This window comes from Colobus angolensis, unplaced genomic scaffold (assembly GCF_000951035.1).
Source record: "Colobus angolensis palliatus isolate OR3802 unplaced genomic scaffold, Cang.pa_1.0 Scaffold279, whole genome shotgun sequence".
NCBI lineage: Eukaryota > Metazoa > Chordata > Mammalia > Primates > Cercopithecidae > Colobus > Colobus angolensis.
Window position 1 is genome coordinate 1,734,800 of NW_012116032.1, and position 19,378 is coordinate 1,754,177.

Here is a 19,378-nt window from a genome sequence, read left to right on the forward strand (position 1 = left end):
ATTTACACACAAAAGCAAATTGCATATTGTAGATGGATGACTTAAAAGGAAAAGCAAGTTTAGATGGCACGTAGAATCCTAATTTGATGTTAATGTCAGTCCATGTCGTGTAAGAAAAGATCTAAACATTTCAACGAGGAATCACTGAAACTGCATAAATACATATGAATCATGTAAAAATGAAGAATTGCGTTGCTTGCTCAATGCACCTTTTAACGAGTGTTTATCTTAAGACAAAGTATAGTGAAAACCAGTATAAACCCAGTCAAAGCTCATGTAATTAATTCTCTTACTTGAAGCCATAATCAGAAGAGATGACTTTTGGTCAGATCAAATCTTGGTAATGACTACATTATTAGTACAAAATTAGTAGTTATATCTATGAAAAAGATATTATCAGTGGAGGAAACTCAATTGCTAATATATCCTAGGATTATCATACGTGAAAAAAATAAACCAAATAAAAGTGGAGCATCTCCAGCTGAAGAGAAGTCTATCTTGTAGGAATGCCACAGGATTTTAAGGGAGACCCAAGTTCTCCCCACGCTGCACATTACATGCTGGGCTCCCATTTTGAAGGTTGCCAGTGAGAAATGGCACAACCTAAACACCTTTTATTTGAAATTCTTAACATCTCATAGTTTCACAATCTTGCCCTTTAATTACTGAGACAATGGTAGCCTGCTATCTTGTTCTTAGTCAAGGTTAGAGATGAGGTATCTATGGTGTTAAATTGACATTTCAACTAAGTTAAATTTGCTTAATGAACAAGGTCTTTCTGGGTACAGTTTACTGCTTTGCCAGAAAAAAGTTCTGTTATCTTTTCATATATCCCAAAATAATCTAATTCTTCTTTAAGTGATTTTTGAAGTTTACTTTTTGAGTAATTAAAGCTAGCACAATCTGTATTTATATTAACTGTTGTTAGCTTTACATAAAAAAAAGATAAGGTAATGTCCTTCCCAAGGTTCTGTTATAATAATCATCATTATTGACTGATCTATTTTAGGCACTGAATTAGGTTTTAGGTATTCTTAAAATTATAAGGCATGGTGTCTACCTTCAAGTGAAGTGAAATTTTGTTCTGGAAATGGGATATATGACTTCCTCTCTCTTTCTCTTTCCTTACACACACACACACACACACACACACACACACACACACACAAAGTTTATATTATATTACAGGTAGATAGATATTTGTATAGAAATGTATATGTAAAATGAAATACATAGATTCCCTATGACTGAAGAGAGATACATTTTGCATACATAGTAATTATAAAGAAAACAACCTTTCTCCCTTGTGTCTTGGCCAGAATAATTTTGACATACCAATGATCTCTTTTATTTAGAAGGTTAATCAATCTTACTGTGATTGCAGGGGATATTGAAATATATTACTGCATGTTTTACATTAAAAAATACTGAGTAGTCAGTAATTCCCCTTTCATGGATAATTTATACAATAATTAAAGCTTATATATTGCTTCATATAAAATCTTTTTCCTCACAGAGAAGAGTAAAATTATAGTTTCTTATTTCTTTATTTTTTTTTCCTTTTGTTGAGATGGAGTCTTGCTCTGTCACCCAAGCTGGAGTGCAGTGGTGCGATCTTGGCTCACTGTAACCTTTGCCTCCTAGGTTCAAGTGATTCTCTTCAGAATTCTCTTCAGTGATTCTGCTTCAGTCTACTGAGTAGCTGGGATTATAGGCACCCACCACCACACCCAGCTAATTTTTATATATATGTATTTTTGTATTAGAGATGGGGTTTCACCATGCTGGCCACGCTGGTCTCGAACTCCTGACCTCAGGTCATCTGCCTACCTTGGCCTGCCAAAGTGCTGGAATTACAGATGTGAGCCACTGCACTTGGCCTATAGTTTATTTCTAAAAAAAAAAATACTAGTGTTCCTATATAGTTAGTATCAGCAAGAATCTAGTTTCTTTTTGTATTTAATTTATTTAATAATGTCATAATTGTTATTTATCTGTTAACCTAATTAAAGTTAGAGAATGTCGAGCTGCGGAGCCTATCTAGTCAAGTGTATTACTACATTCATTAGTTATCCATGACTTCAGCTGTATGATAGTAATGATACAGACACATTTTACTCATTAACCCTTAGAAAGAGTTAAGCATTATTTGATTTTATTGGGGATATTTGATAGAACTATAAAGGAAACTTAAAAAAATGAATAAATAGAGACAGTCTCACTATGTTGTCCAGGCTGGTCTTGAACTCCTGGAGCCCAAGGGATCCTCTTGCTTCAGCCTCTCAAAGTGCTAGGGTTACAGGCATGAGTCACCACATCCAGCAGGTAAAGGAAACTTTGATAAACAATTTTAATCTTAGGCAATGAGTTTCAGGTGAATTAATAAGAGCAGATATAAATTTTGCTAATCAAGGTTTGAAACCAAGTGTTAAAATTTAGTATATCTGCAAAAAATGTACTTGATCCCCCAAATTTTCACTAGTTTAATTCATATTGACCAATGCTGCTTGACATTCCTATTGGCCAATTTCACCCTGTTGAACATCTTCCTTTATATTGTTTCATTTCCACAAATACTTCTCCATCTATTCTGTGTCACGTACTGTGCTGGACAGTGGAAATAAAGATGAATAAGTAACGGACTATTTCTACCTTGGAGGGCCAGGCCAACTGGGGATATAGACATGTAAACAGATAAATCTGGGACCCCACTTGAGCCATGCACAACATCTAGCACAGTGCTATGCTTGTAACTCATTGTCAACACATATTTATAAATGATTGAATGTTCAGGGTGTTGGGGACCCCGGAGTAAATGGATTTGATCAAACTTGAGGGTAGATTTAAGGCAGGGTCCTGAAGAAGCTATCCTTGCCTCTGGGAAATAGACTCACAGGGCTCACTTAATACAAATTCCTGAAGAAGTCAAATAATAAAAGATAACTAGTAAAGAGTTCTTCATTGTTCTTTAAGCCTGGCTTAAGCCTGACTTTTCTTTTAAAAGAAGATCTTGGGCATCTGGGCTAAAGTTTAGTTCCATGAGATGAATTAACTAACCTTGCTTTTGTTTTTAGTTATGTTTAAATTAGGAATTTCCTTACTTTTCAAAATTCTCTTTAGAGTTGATGCCAGTACTCTTACCCCAACAAATCAAGAATTTGTTTTGAAAGCTGCCTCAGAAGAAGTTCAGATATTCTTTGAAATGCAGTAATAACTACAAAGATTTTATTGACAGAGTTCCAACAGAAGAATTTTGTAATATAAGCTAAGTTTTTTTAAAGGCAGTGCAAGCTACAAATACTTGATTTACTCATCTTTTTTCTACTCCATGTGCTATGTACTATAATTAATCAAACACTTACATTTTCAGCCAATCCTATCTTTTACATTTTAGTGTAAAATTATGTAAATATTGTACCTTGCATAGAATTCAAATTGAATAGCCCAAACATTCCTGACAATTACAGTTCATAGCACAATGGTAAATTTAGAAAGTTACAGCAGGTCACATCCAATGAGGATAAAGCGGCATTTCAGTTGTGCCCTGGTCTTATGGGAAAAATGGGAACATGTCAGCTGCATGCTATTAGTATTCTGAGCTCATGAGAAAACTCCTGTACAAAACTTTGTTTCAGTCTCGTGTGTGTTTACGCGCGCGCGCATGTGTGTGTGCATGTGCGTTGTATGCACTGCAATTTCTTATTTTATTCTCACTGCCTGGCATTTCATTAAATATGTTGGTGGGTCAGCATTATTCCCTTCCAGGGGCATTACAAGAGGCCCTTCCTTATTCCTAGGACATTCATGAGCAGAGAAATGGGAAGGAGTGAAGCAGAATCCAGTGTCTACAGAAAAACTGGGCCATCTCCCAGAGGTCACTCTATGGCCTCTATCTTTAGTCCATGCCCATCTCTTGGACTTTTTAGCCTTGCATTTTTAATTCCCTACTCTACAGTGACAGCACTTCAAGTTCAATCAGGTCAAAACCAAACTGTATTCTTCTTTCCAATTTTAGGATATTCTGTTCCCCTAAATTATTGATCTTTATTGAAATTGTCACTTACTACATGCAAAAGCTAGAAGTCTCCAACTTTTCCCTAGTTTCTTCTTTTGCATAAGCTTTCAAAGTCAATTTCCCCAAGTTTGCAGCTTTTTTTTTCCTATATATGACTAATACTTTGTTTTCATACATCCCTGATGACACTGCTCACCAGGACTATCAAAATAGTATCCCAAATTTTCTCATGAATGCCGTGCTCTTTTTTTAACCTTTATTTTAAGCTAAGGGGTGCTAGTGCAGGTTTGTTACATAGGAATTTGTGACATGGGGGTTTGTTGTACAGATTATTTCATCACCCAGGTATTAAGCCTAGTACCATTACTTATTTTTCTTGATTCTCTCCCTCCTCCCATGCTCCACCCTGTGAAAGGCCCCAGTGTATGTTGTTCCCCTCTCTGTGTCTGTGTGTTCGCATCATTTAACTCCCACATATAAGTGAGAACATATGGTATTTGGTTTTCTGTTCCTGCATTAGTTAGCTGAGGATAATGGCCTCCAGCTCTGTCTATGTTCCTGCAAAGGACATGATATTATTCTTTTTTTATGCCTGCATAGTATTCCATGGTGTATATGTACCACATTTTCTCTATGCAATCTGTCATTGATGGGCATTTGGATTGATTCTATGTCTTTGCTATTGTGAATAGTGCTGCAATGAATATACACGTGCACGTGTCTTTATAAGAGAATGATGTATATTCCCTTGGGTATATACCCCGTAATGGGATTGCTGGGTTGAATGGTATTTCTGTCTTTCAGTCTTTGCGGAATCCCCATACCATCTTTCCACAATGTCTGAACTAATTTATACTCCCACCAACAGTGTATAAACATTTCTTTTTCTTCACAACCTTGCCAGCATCTGTTATTTTTTTATTTCTTTGTAGCCATTCTGACTGGCATTAGATGGTATCTTAGATCACTGTGGTTTTGGTTTGCGTTTCTCTAATGATCCCTGACCTTGAGCTTTTTTTCATACGATTCTTGGCTGCATGCATGTCTTCCTTTGAAAAGTGTCTGTTCATATCCTTTGCCCACTTTTTTATGGGGTTGTTTTTTCTTGTAAATTTGTTTAAGTTTCTTATAGATGCTGAATATTAGACCTTTCTCAGATGCAGAGTTTGCAAAATTTTTCTCCCATTCTGTAGGTTGTCTGTTTACTCTGTTGATAGTTTATTTTGGTGTGCAGAAGTTCTTTAGTTTAATTAGATTCCATTTGTCAGTTTTTGCTTTTGTTGCAATTGGTTTTGGCATCTTCATCATGACATTGTCATCTATTCCTGTGTCCTGAATGGTATTGCCCAGGTCGTCTCCCAGGGTTTTTATTGTTTCGTGTTTTACATTTAAGTCTTTCATCCATCTTGAGTTAATTTTTGTATATGGTGTAAGGAAGGGCTCCAGTTTCAGTCTTCTGCAAATGGCTAGCCAGTTATTCCAACACCATTTATCAAATAGGCACTTTGTTTCCCCATTGCTTGTTTTTGTCAGGTTTGTCAGAGATCAAATGGTTGTAGGTAGGCAGTCTTATTTCTGGGCTCTCTATTCTGTGCCATTGGTCTATGTGTCTGTTTTTGTACCAGTACCATGCTGTGTTGATTACTGTATTCCTGTTGTATAGTTTGAAGTTGGGTGGCATGATGCCTCTAGCTTTGTTCTTTTTGCTTAGGATGGCCTTGAACACCATGCTTTTTTCCCTCCAACTCATCCTCCATCATTATCCTCATCACATGCTAGAGTGGTAATTTTAAAATGGACATTCTCATACTGCCTTTTCCTGTCTTATACTTAAGGTGTAATACTCATTCTCCCTATTAGGACATACAAAACATTAATTGTCTGGGCCCTACTTTCCTTTTAGAATTTTACTTCTTTCCTGTTTCCAATATGATCTTTAACTCACTTATACTGAATTTATAATTTTCTCCATACTGTGTTCTTTCGTGCCCCTATGACATTGCACTTGCTATTCCCTGGGCTGGCTATGTTTTCCACCTGGCTTAGCAGCAGGAATCTTTATCAAACACTATATTGCAATCTCTATTCTAAATGTAAATAGTAAAATAAGTTTGTAAAATAAACAAACAAACACCTATTGCTTAGACTCCTGCCTCTACATGGATCTCCCTGAATCTACTTTTCCTACTTCTGTTCCTGGTCTATCTTGTAGCTCAAGTTTTTTTTTTTTTTTTTTTTTTTTGGTTTTGTTTTGTTTTGTTTTTTAAATTTCAAAGATCATAAAATCTTTGAGGGAATGAATCATGTTTATTTCTTCTACATTCAATCTCTAGCATCTAACACAGTGCCTGGTACATAGTAGGTACTTCAAAAATATTTCTTTGATTCTCATCTCAGCTAAATAACTCATTGTTAAGGACAGATTAAAGTATTTCAAGTATTTATCATAAAATAACCTGCTTTTAACTGATTTATTTTCACTTGACAAACTGAAAGCTATAATTTTTTTCCAGTATGTTTACATATTTAGATAGATACAGCTAGATCCTTCCAGTAATTTAATCAAGTCAACTTAGTGAGTTAAACTGGGAATCAATTTTCTTCTTACACGGTACACATACTGCATACTCTTTAGTCTCTTAAAAAATTTTATGTTAAAAAGATTTGTTGACACTGTTGTGCACCACTGGGCTGGCATGATGGGAGTGATGCAAAATGCCTTTATATGTATCTTTTAGCATAATGCTGACTTATTAGAATTGGAATTTTTCCTTCTGAAGCTCACCATTTGCACTTAGTATCCATGTAAATTGTCACAAATATGCAAAAGATGCTGAAAGCTGTGCATCCCCATTTGCGACCCACATACTTTGGAGAATGGAGTGAATGAGTAAGTTCTCAAAAATTATATACACATTAGAAAAATGGACTTTTGTCATCTTACAGATAACAGTGAACTCTTTTTAAAAATAAAAAACCTAGCTTTGGCTGGGCACGGTGGCTCATGCCTGTAATCCCAGCACTTTGGGAGGCCGAGGCGGGTGAATCATCTGAGGTCGGGAGTTCGAGATCAACCTGATCAATATGGAGAAACCCTGTCTCTACTAAAAATACAAAATTAGCCAAGCATGGTGGTGCATGCTTGTAATCCCAGCTACTCTGCAGGTTGAGGCAGGAGAATCGCTTGAACCTGGGAGGCGGAGGTTGCAGTGAGCTGAGATTGTGCCATTGCAGTCCAGCCTGGGCAACGAGAGTGAAACTTCCTTTCAAAAAAACACCCAGCTTTATGGAGATATATTCCATATATCATACAATTCACCCATTTAAAGTATATTATCCAGTGGTTTTTAGTATTCACAGAGTTGTGCAACCAACACCACAGTAAATTTCAGAACATCTTTATCACATAAAAAAGAAACTTTGTAACCATCAGTAGTCATTCTCCATTTCTCTACCCCCTCCCCCTTGTCCTCCACATGACATCATTTGGCCCCAGGCAGTCACTTGCCTACTTTTCATCTCTGTATGTTTGTCTATTCTGGACATTTAAAAATACCAACAATAAGCTTAAATAACAGTTTAATAAAAGGGACTAGGCTGGGCGCGGTGGCTCACGCCTATAATCCCAGCACTTTGGGAGGCTGAGGCGGGAGGTATTTAGGCAAGTAGAGTCAGATGGTCACAGAGTGGTTAAGCTATAATTAAGTGATATCTCCTAGGAAAATCCATCACATATGTATATATATATATTAGACTGTTACAAATGAAAAACCTGTGTGTCCATGTGCATCTTCATGGGGCCATGCTAAGATCAACAGTGTGACAAAATGTACCATGATAGAAAAATATTTGCAAGTTCTTTTAAAATAGTCTCCATAGTCTAAAAGTAATTGTGAAGCTTTTACGAATCTGTTTTTTTGTTCAGTCCTTAACAATTTAATGCTAAACAAGCGATCTACTTTTTAGTGTGTGCAGCCCGTGGGGTGCGGTCAGCACCTCATCTGTGTTGTGTCACGGAGCTGCTTCTGATTGAGTGATGTCGGCTTCAGAGCAGATGGTCTCTGAAGCTGAAGAATAAGGAGACCAATGGGGTTAAAAATGTGGTGCCTACCTCAAGGGGGCAATAGTAAATGAACACTGTAGGATGAGGATGCGTAGCATAATGAAAAATTGATGAAAGATTTTTTTCACTTGGTTAAGTTTGTTTTTCATATCCTGACAGTTCTAAAAGCCTTGAAGGAGGCTAAGACCTAATTCAGGTTCATGTGTCCTAATCCTTAAGTATTGCAGTGGGATGAACTCTAATACATCTTTTTCTCTAAACATCCTGTAATATTTTAACATGCTGATTAGGAAATGAAAAGAGTTTTGTATAGAGAGTATTTCTTAAAGAAAGAATTAAATAAACTACTGTTACCAAATGATCTCAGAAGTTCTCTCTCCTTTCCCTTGACCCAAATGTTGTTATAGGTGGTTGTAATTCGTTTATAAAACTAACTCTTTTTTTGATGACCAGTGATGATCCAAAAGGAAATTCGTTTGGAAATTTGTGTACGATACGTAAAAACTCTCTCAGCTCTTCCGTGCTTGGGCCTATATTCATTTTGGGGCATGTTGACTTTTAGAAGCGCAGAACTTTTTTTTTTTTTTTTTTTGAGACGGAGTCTCGCTCTGTCGCCCAGGCTGGAGTGCAGTGGCGGGATCTCAGCTCACTGCAAGCTCCGCCTCCTGGATTTACGCCATTCTCCTGCCTCAGCCTGTAGAGTAGCTGGGACTACAGGCGCCCGCCACCTCGCCCGGCTAGTTTTTTGTATTTTTTAGTAGAGACGGGGTTTCACCATGTTAGCCAGGATGGTCTCGATCTCCTGACCTCGTGATCCGCCTGTCTCGGCCTCTCAAAGTGCTGGGATTACAGGCTTGAGCCACCGCTCCCAGCCTGAACATTTTCCACAGAGCCATCTAGCTAGCTGAAAATTGGGAAAGAATTGGGTCTGTGGTACAAATTGTTTTAAAAATAAGTTTTTCATTATTTTATGCACAATTAATACCAGTTGGAGATCCTAAAGCAATAATTGAGAACTATTTAGAATTCAATCATATATAGATGCTGTGGGTATTATTAAACATCTAATGTGGAGCTCTAAGATTTGATTATTTCCATTGTTGGCCTGAAGTAGTACAGATTTCCATGTTACTTTGGTTATTAAAAATATTAGGGCAAATTATCTGGAAAGTATAATAGTCAACATAGGACTTGTATAATATTTTGCTTTCCTTTACATTGTCAGCATTTTGAACATAAAACAGTAAGCAGAACTTTTCAAATATATCTGTTCAACCAGTATGGTTAGAGGTTGTATGTGGAATTCAACTGTGATGTTTTAAGATACTTCCACACCAAGAGGAACCAGTAACGAAAATGAGGGAATCATATTCTTCTAGTTCATATGTTATTCTCTAGAATGATATGACTCTTTAGGAAGGAATATTAACTTTTGCTACAGAGTTTAATGGCTAAAGAAACTAAGGTGCTTACCTAACTGAAGCAGTAATTTCTTAAATCTGTGTAGCTGAGCCCTCTCAAAGAGTATCTTATTTCTTGAAAAAATCTGAAGCATTAGATAGGTGTGTTAAATTTTAACATGGACCTCAAACTGTTATTTAATCTGACATCTGACCTAAAGCTGTAGCAAAATGTTTCCCTATTACTCTGATTTTCTTAGCAGAAATTCGGAAATGTTGTGATACAACTCACAAATATTTTCATCTACGAACTTACCATGTTCCTATTCAAATTCAGAAAATACTGACATGTGTTCAGTGTTGGAACTTCTGAGTTCTGTAGGCATTTCAGAGTTATCATGCCTGGAGTACAAGTAATCAAAACCTATTGATTTTGTTCCTTACGATAACTTTAAATTTTAAATTCACCATAAATTTCAGTGGGAAACCAACAAAATAATAAACACCTAAGAAAGTTTTCACCTATCTTTGTTAAAGTTCCCATTTTAGTGAAAGTTTGGTTGCCTCATTGTCATAAACATTTTAGTAACTGGCATAGTTATAGAGACATTTTATGAAGCCAAACTAATATCAACACAACAAAGTTACCTTTTAAGTCACACTTCTATTACGTCATAAAATACCAGCTGCAGATTTCATATTTCTTCACTTTAATAATTCTTCAAAAATGAGCATATATTTACGCTCATATATGTGTGTGTATGTATATATACATATATATATATAAGCACTTTCTAAAGTTTTAAAAGCACATAGAGAATGTGAAGTATAAAATAGTTATCAAATAGTTATCAAAGATATTTCATCAGAAATATCTTTTCTGGTTTGTGGTTTTTGTTCCTACTAGTTTTTGTTTTTGTTTTTGTGTTTTTTTTTTTGGGTAGTAATTCTCATCCACTGGAGGATAGCATCACATTATTAATATTTTGATTCAATTTTCAGAAAAGTAAATGCCATATAAAATGAGTGTTCAGAATTTTTAGTGTATCAAATTGTCTCTGATAACTTACTTCACTTATACCGGAAAATTTAACAACTGAGATCTCTGAACCAGATCTGGTCTTTTTGAATTTGTAGTAAACATGTTGAAGAACAGGGGAGTAATGCTATTTATACAGTATATACCAAGGATAATAAAAGTGGAATAACCTTCACTAATGCTAAGTGAAGAGTATAATTCATGTATAATCAAAGAGAATTAGGTAATTTTTGTAATTACAAAGCCTCATGAATATCAGAACAACTAATAAACAATGCTCCAGAGTTTGATTCTTAGTAAGCATTCTTTTGAGCTAAAGAACAAATTCTATGTATTTAGTAATCTGCATTGGCTCTTAGACTGTAACATGAATATACAATACAATTTTCATTAAAAATCTCACATAATATAGTCTGTATTTAAAAATTACCTCCAGTTTGAAGAAAAGATAATGCTTTTGAATAATAATTTTTAAATCTATTTACTTCTCTGTGATTTTTGTCATCAGTTTATAAATTAGGAATAACTTATTTTTCAGGACTACCCACATTTAGCTAATTTTTAAATTTTTTATAAAGATGGGTTTTCACTCTGTTGCCTAAACTAGGGTCACCATTTTTTTTTTTTCTGAAACAGAGTTTCACTCTTGTTGCCTAGGCTGGAGTGCAGTGGGACGATCTTGGCTGACTGCAACCTCTGCCTCCAGGATCTGAGCAGATTCCCCTGCCTCAGCCTCCCAAGTAGTTGGGATTACAGGCGTCCGCCACCATGACCAGCTAATTTTGTATTTTTGGTAGAGACGGGGTTTCACCGTGTTGTTCAGGCTGGTCTCAAACTCCTGACCCCAAGCAATCCACCCTCCTCAGTCTCCCAAAGTGCGGGAATTACAGGTGTGAGCCACTGCATCCGGCTGGGTCACCATCTTTAAAGTAAATATTTTTTTTTAATTATAGCATACATACAGAAAAATGTGTAAATTATAAATGCTCATCTTGTTATGTAGGAAACATACATACCTGTTAAACTGCACCCAGAACTAGAATGTAGAATTAGAGCATCCAACCAAAGGCCCCTTTCTGACTCTTTCCGAAACTACTACTGATTTCTAACACTATGGATTTGTTTTGCCAATGTTTGAACTTTAATAAATGGAATAAAAGACATGTCCTTTTCTGTATCTGACTTCTTTTGCTTAGCATTATCTTTGTGAGATCTATTTATGGTGCATATAGATATGGTTCATTCATGCCCTTTCCCACTGCTGTAAAATATTCCAATTTTACTCTCTTTTAAAGTATAAGAATTTTAGAAAGGAATTCATGAATCTCAACACAACATTGCAAAATAATCTTAATTAATGCTTTGAAAGAGATAAAATTGGTATGCTGTGGGTGGTTCTTATTTTTCGTGGTTGGTATCTTAGGGAAAGCATTGATAAGTGATCAAATTTATCTAGTGTGCTAGCAAAAATTAATGTTACACTGTAATACTAAGTTAAGGGAAAAATTGCTGTCTTTATTTAAAAATGACATTTCAAATAATCTCTTGCTTAAAATATTTAGGTAGAGTTTATCTGTTTAGTTAAACTTAGATATTGCTGTGATTCCAATTCTCAATTTTGTGTTAATAGTTATCTTAAATAACATTCAAAAGTAAAAATATAAACACTTAAGTTTACTCTACCTTTTTCCCCTAACTAAAGCATTTATAGAGTTCACTTTTATGTCTGAACCAATTTTCTTAACACGAAGGCCATTGGATTAAGAACACTCTTTTGGGAAGTTGCATTTACTCCCTCTGAGGATTAGAGGACCTTTCAGAAATTTTTATTTAGTAGCAATCTAAAGAACTGTTGAAGGACACTATAAATGTAGGTTAACCTGCATACTTGAGCCAGAGTGTACAAATGTATGGTTTATAAATTGGTAGCAGCTGAACAGAAATTGTCAAGTGGGATTTTGCAGTGTAAAGTGTTTCATATCACTTAATGTGTTCTGACTGCAAGAAAATAACTTCTGCACTTCTTTCTAAAAAAAAATCCTAGTATATCCAGCGTGCGGTTCTTGGTTGAACCCAAATTGTTGGTTTTGACAAGATAGCAATAATAATGTGAGCTAATGAAAGAGCTGAATTAATTAAACAACAGAGCAGTCCCTGGACAGAATTATAAATCTGTAAGTACAAGCATTCAGATATTACAAAGAGAGTTATCTGCAGCATCTTCATCACTGGTGACAGACCACACCCAGTTCTGGTTCTTTTTGTCCCTTTACACCTGTACATCTCAGTGTATTTTTAAGTACTCTGGTATGGCTTAGGCCTGCTGGCAACACAGTAACACCAGGAACTTTCACATTTAAAGAAAGTCACGTGTGTGCATCGATAATTTGATTTATTATTGTTATTTTGCATTTATCCCTCACAAGAAAAGCCACTAATATAAAACAAACTCAGTAAGTATCCTCTGTGTCTGTCGTTAGGCTAAGCGTGCTCAAACCATCGTATTTTTCCTTAGCAATTCTATAAAGTACTTTTTTTTTTTGATAAGGAAATTGAGACATACAATGACCCAAGATCTGACAAGTCACAATTTGCTAGACATGGATTTTAACTGATCCTACATTCCTAGGAAGAGACCTAAAAAACTGTAAAAATGTCCCTTATTTTCCTGGTATTCCTATTAAAGTTTTTCCCTTCAAGTTACTTTACTAAGTTTTATTTATTTTGTATTGCTATAAAAACGCAGATCTCAGAGTAGCCAGGTAAATGACCCAGTTTTTACAAAGGAATGACTGCTTCCTAAGAAAATAAGCAGATTCCTCAAATTCCACAAGGAGCATGTGCTTTACTTAAGGTTAACCAGTCAGCAAATATGTGTATAGGGCACACCGTAAGCCAGAGACTGTGACAGGGGAGGTGTTTGGTGCCACTCTTCTAAGGCTAGGAGGGACTGCTGGTTGGGCCACCCTTTTAAACAAGTGGTTCTCAAACTTGAATAGTCTATTGATTTCTTTTAAAGTATATAAAAATTATGACCTCCAGTGTTATTTTTATTATAGTGTTAAGTGTTAAAAACATAAAACCACATAAAACTCCTTAAATTCTTGTGCTACTATAAAAAAGAAACTGACAAATTAAGTAAAACTAGTTATGTAAGTTTTATAGTATTATTCAAATAAAGGACATAAATTTAATACAATGAATGGAAATGTCTAAAACTAAATTTAACATATTATGTTTAGTAATAAAAAAGATATAACCTCAGAGTTCTGTATTTAATTAGTTTCTGAATTTGACTCCAGTAAAAATAATATAAAGAATGCCTTTTTTGTAAGTATGTTGTACAAACTATTCTTAATAACCTTAAGGTGTTGTTACCTACTTCAAGCTAATAAAACTTGAAGCTATCAGAGAATAGCTTTAAGAGAATATAATCTTTGAAAGCTCTCTTTATTTGCTTGGAGAGGAAATTACTATTGGGATGGAGTTGTGTACGCAAACCAATAAAAGCTAAAATTAAAAACTGAAAAAATGTTTCACTGTGGATTTTCTATTACACTCACTGCTAATGGTCAGTGCAAGTTGGACCATATGAAGACAGCATCTGAGCATATGTTAATATGCTACTGACTGCTGCTGCTCAGGTGCTTTTGGCTCGTCATGTCCTGCCATGTATGATGAGCAGATTCTCTGACCATTCTTGTCTCTGTACTACAGCAAAATGTTCTGTCTATTATGCATCTGTATATCATTTGGACTTCACTTGTTATGCACTGAGTTACAAACACAAAGACATATACTGAAGTTATATGATTATACTCACATATAGGGTACTCCTGTAGAGGGCCTGGAATATCTTCTTTATTAGGTTATTATTGAAACGTAAGCACAGAATTAAAGAATTAAAAAACTTGCAGCAAGCTCATGGAGCCCTGTGGATATGCCCCTAGAGCCTTTGGATCAGCACTCCTTGGGGATATAATGTGGCTCTGTGAATGCACATTCCTCCCTGCCTTTCATGTCCACACTGCTGGGTGCTAAGAAAGTTGTTCCGTTTTTCTAACATTCAGATACAAGACAACATACAGAACTGTGTCAAGAAGAATTTAATGAGAAATTTTTCTTTCTTGGCCTGAGATGTCACTCCAGGGTTATAAAGGGGGCAAGATTTAATGACATCCATCTGTTGCAGATTAAAATAGGTGGGGCTCAGCAGTGGAATTCCTTGTCCAGAGTTTGACTATGGGCGTAAGTACAATTGTTTTAGGATTTGAGAGTCCTAGGGACATAAGCAGCAAAGCAGAGAGAGGATAGTCTTACATTTTTCTGAGATTTTCTCCCGAAGAAGTTGCTTTTGCCTCATTTTCTCTTTATTATGCTTTTATGTATGAAATCTCCTGGTTGAGCAAAGAAAACAGTCTATTTTAAAAGCATGCTTTTCCTCCTACTTATACTTGATTTAAAAACTCTTGCTTTTATCATAATCAGTTGGGAAACACAGCATGGTAAAAATTGCTGTATCTCTCTCCATGAATGTTTGAATCCTCTTTCATCTCTGTATTGATTGAAGATAACCAGGCTAACCACTGTTTATCCAAAGCGCTTGTGTCAAGGGCCTTAATCACAGATTGACCTCATTGTAGGCTATGATGTGCTTGTGTCTGTGTGGAAGAGGGAGAAGAATATATATTTCTATGCAGGTATATAAATTTGAGCTTCGGTAATGTCAATATTCATATATAACTTTTATAACCTCATTTTATTTCCATCCTTGAAATTTACATTCTTGGACTATTTTATAATAATATTTCCATTTAATGCATTTTTTCATTTTGGGGGAAACTAAATTCCTTAAAGCGGTTCTCGGAGAATTCAACTTATACAAAAGTCTCCTATGACTCAACTGCTGAAGTGGTCCTTGGCAGAATGGCTCAGATATTATATTTCCATAGGACCCAGACCCTTCAAGACACTGGGAGCATTGTTTGCTAAAATTCTAAGGATTTGCTATAACTTTGACATGCATCCACTTTTTAAAAGTTTGGTTCAGAAAAGAGAAAACCAGTTATGAAAACTTTTCGTTACTCTATAACGGCAAAGGCAATCCTCAATGTCATGTCCAATCCCCAGAGAAGATTCAAAGATGGTCTGTTATATATTCCTCAGCAATACCTGAGGCCCCATCAGACCATCATCGCCGCTCTAGGCTTCTGCAGTTGTGTTTCTAGGTGTCTCTTCATCCCTTTGGGGTTAGGCTCTTGTTCTGGCTCCACCTGTTCACAGCATTCTTTTTTTATAGGAACAATAGAGCAACCTGATCTTTTGCTGAGTTTAATCATGTTAGGCATGTTAGAGGGAGACAGACAATTGCCTTCTTAATGCAAAGCATTCTTTATCACCTGTTTCCTCATTCTCAAATGCATGTGTTTCTAAGTAGTTCATCTCAGGCTGGCTCTTAGTTTTCTAGGTGCATATAGAGGGGTGATAGCTGTGAGGGTAGGGATGGAAGTCAAGAATTTTCTCTCCAGCTGAGGCACTTTATTTAGCAAGTGCCATGATTTATGGAGTAAATATGTAGACCAAAGGCATAACTGTGGTTAACGCAGATGAAATAAACCTAGAGCTCACAGGCTAGGAATCTGTAGTAATATCCACTGTAATACTTTGAAGGTGTGGGATAGGATAGCAGATAAAACTTAGAGCTCTGAACTGATAAACATAAATTAAATCTCAAGTCTTCCATTAAATAAATGTGTGTAAATATGTGACTTTGGAAACTTTCTAAATCTCTTTCCTCATCTATTAAATGGGCGTAAGAATAGTTTTTTTCTCATAGTATTGTTGTGTTTGTGATATAATACATGTACTGCTTTAGCTCTGTTCCTGACCCACTAAACACTCAGCAAATGTTACCTATAAGCATCTGCTTTATGTACAGATTGGAAAGTACTTTCTAGGAACAACCTCTGATATAATACATAGCACACAGATTTGTTTTGGAAAAACTTTATATAGAGGAATAATATGTTCGTGTTTTATATTTGCAACCCAATACTATTTAACTTTCATTGTTTTATAGTAAAATTAATGTTTCTTGTGAGATATTAACATAACATAATACACAGTATTATAACTCACTTTTAAGTGCTGTGACAACAAATCTGAAGGTAGAAAATCCTCCTGGAATTTAGCATTTGCCGCAAACAGCGAAATAAATTTCATAGAATAAGCATTTAAAAATGAGTCACAGCTCAGTTGCTGCAGCATTGCAGATATTCTTGGAGCACTCTACCATCGGTACAGCCTGCAGGAAGGATGAAGAGTGAAGAACAGTGTGATATTAATCATACGATGATGCAGTTCTAAAGAATCAGGGCATGAATTCTGGATGTATAGATTTCAGTCATACCTTTCAACTCAATAAATAATCTATCTCATTTACAAACATATAAGCCACTTGGTATTTGGGTTAAAAGTGAGGTAATTTAGTTCTATGGTTTTCAGTCTTCCGATGTGTAAATCATTTTAACAGCATGCAAGTAATTCCATATTTGAAACTCCCAGAGAAAATACTTCCATTTCTATCTCTGTACATCATCACGGATCATAATAAATAGCTCTGACTGAGTGTGCCAAGAGGTTCTTGCCAAGTTCTTTCTTTGAGGGAGGGAGGCAGCGCAGCCTAGTAAGGAGAATGTTTAAGAGTCATCAAACCTTCATCTCACTTCCTAGTATGTCCCTTTTCATGCCACCATTTTCTCTTTAGTCAGATATTATATCACAAAAAATTATAACAGTTATGCAGGTGTCTTGGAACCTAGCAAAAGTTTACCATCATTATTATGTTAAGGTTTAAAAGTCAGACTTTATAACCAAGCCAGAGGGGCTGCGTGATTGTAACTGTGCATCTGGAGCAACTCTCCTTAGGATTTGCCACAGGCAGAATTCAGCTGAGTTTCCCAGCATCCGATTTTGAGCGGAGTGTGGGAAGATGAGAAACTTAAAAAGCAGTTTCCATCCAGAGTGATCATCTTTACCAAAAGATTTTGGTCTGATATTATGTCAGGTGGTTTAAATTGAATCATGTTTTTCCAGAATCACTGGGATCACAAAATTTGCATCAGCCCAGTCCACACCTGCCAAGTAGTGCTATCCTCTTTCCTCAAAGCACCCTTGGAGCTTTCTGTTATTCCCTTCTTAATGAGACCAGATGACTGCCAAGTGACCCATACTCAGTGTTCTCTCTCAGAAGCATCTGAAAACCAACAGGAAAGAAAGAGAAAGAAAAAACCCAGTAGCTTTAATTTCTTTAGCTTTCTGATTCTTTTTTGACTTGACATTAGCTCAGTATAAAGTCACTAGAATCTTGAAGCTAAAATGAATGAGTAATAGCAGTATTTGAGGCTGGTGTCAACATGTCTTCAAATGTGGCTGAAGATTTAGAATAAAGCAGTAACAATTATTTCCATTTTAATGGTTCTTTTATACTCTAAAATATTGACTTTTAATGTACTTAAACAACTCTCTAGAAATACTGTGAAGTTGCTACCTTATATAGTGAATGATTATTCAATGTTTTAAACTCAATATTATTGAAAGTTTTCCAACTAAAGCTTTACTGACTTCAGTGTAAACATTCTTGTCTTTCTGTATTCGATACATTTCTATTTCATCAATAGTTCACTAAAGGTCTTTTATTTTTCTCACAGTCCGACAGCAACGCGAGCTTCCTCCGTGCTGCCAGAGCAGGCAACCTGGACAAAGTCGTGGAATATCTGAAGGGGGGCATAGACATCAATACCTGCAATCAGGTAAGAACATGACAGCTGGCTCTGTGTTGTGCAATGAGGAAACACTCATTACATTCTCAGAGCCCAAGATTATTTTTGTCTTTATTAAAAATACTAAAACATCAATGACTCAGACTTCTGAAACCCCATTTTTGCCCCTTACCAACTTTTCAAGCATCAGATGTATCTAGAGCTAATGTAGCTGAAAATCAAGTAGACGGATTAAAAACAACAACTGAATGTCAATTTTGTTTATGCAATGATTTGGGACACCTTTAGCTAAAATTTTGACCAAGAATGATGTTTTACTTCTCATTTATCATCTAGTAATCCAGACCTTGGTTTCTTTCCTTCTTGACTATATGTACTTTACTCATGGGAAACTGATTATTATAATTTAGTATAGAGAAATAAGAGGATGAAATTTTCTCCTAATTAATTTTAAATATGGTTTATAATGAGAATAATTTGAAATTATTATTGTAAATGATGTGTCCATTCATCAAGCCCATTTGATAAGGACTTCAGAGAGTATTATACACTTTGGATATCATTTGGTACCAACGTTGACATTTTTGTGCTATTTTTGACTAAGATTTTTACATTATGAACTAAAGTATCTAGTGGACTGCAGTATTCACTTTAATGCTAAATGTTGCGTTGTGTTTGTGTGTGTGTGTTTGACAGAGACCTAACTATGAAGTGAATAATTCTGGCTAATTTTAAGTGAAAAGGAGGTAAATGTCACTACTGGATTCTAAATTATATATGAATTCCTTTTTCTACATCCTGGTATATATTGAACCCAGATATGTTTAATTTATAGACAATTGAAATTAATAAATCTTTCAATAACAACTTTTCAAAAACTGAACCTGATATCTTTTTTTTATTTTTTTATTTTTTATTTTTTTATTTTTTTATTTTTTTATTATTATACTTTAAGTTCTAGGGTACATGTGCATAACGTGCAGGTTTGTTACATATGTATACTTGCGCAATGTTGGTGTGCTGCACCCATCAACTCGTCAGCACCCATCAATTCATCATTTATATCAGGTATAACTCCCC

At 35.5% G+C, this 19,378-nt stretch overlaps 1 protein-coding gene across 3 annotated transcripts in view; it reads left to right on the forward strand.

Annotated features, from left to right (window-relative positions):
- The window catches only part of ANK2 (ankyrin 2, neuronal), a 583,270-nt gene that overhangs the window by 346,479 nt on the left and 217,413 nt on the right, over positions 1-19,378 (forward strand). For all 3 annotated transcript variants that reach the window (XM_011948367.1, XM_011948368.1, XM_011948366.1), the window contains one exon: positions 18,227-18,328. In XM_011948367.1, the coding sequence (XP_011803757.1) occupies positions 18,227-18,328 (102 nt within the window). The remainder of the gene's footprint in view (positions 1-18,226; positions 18,329-19,378) is intronic.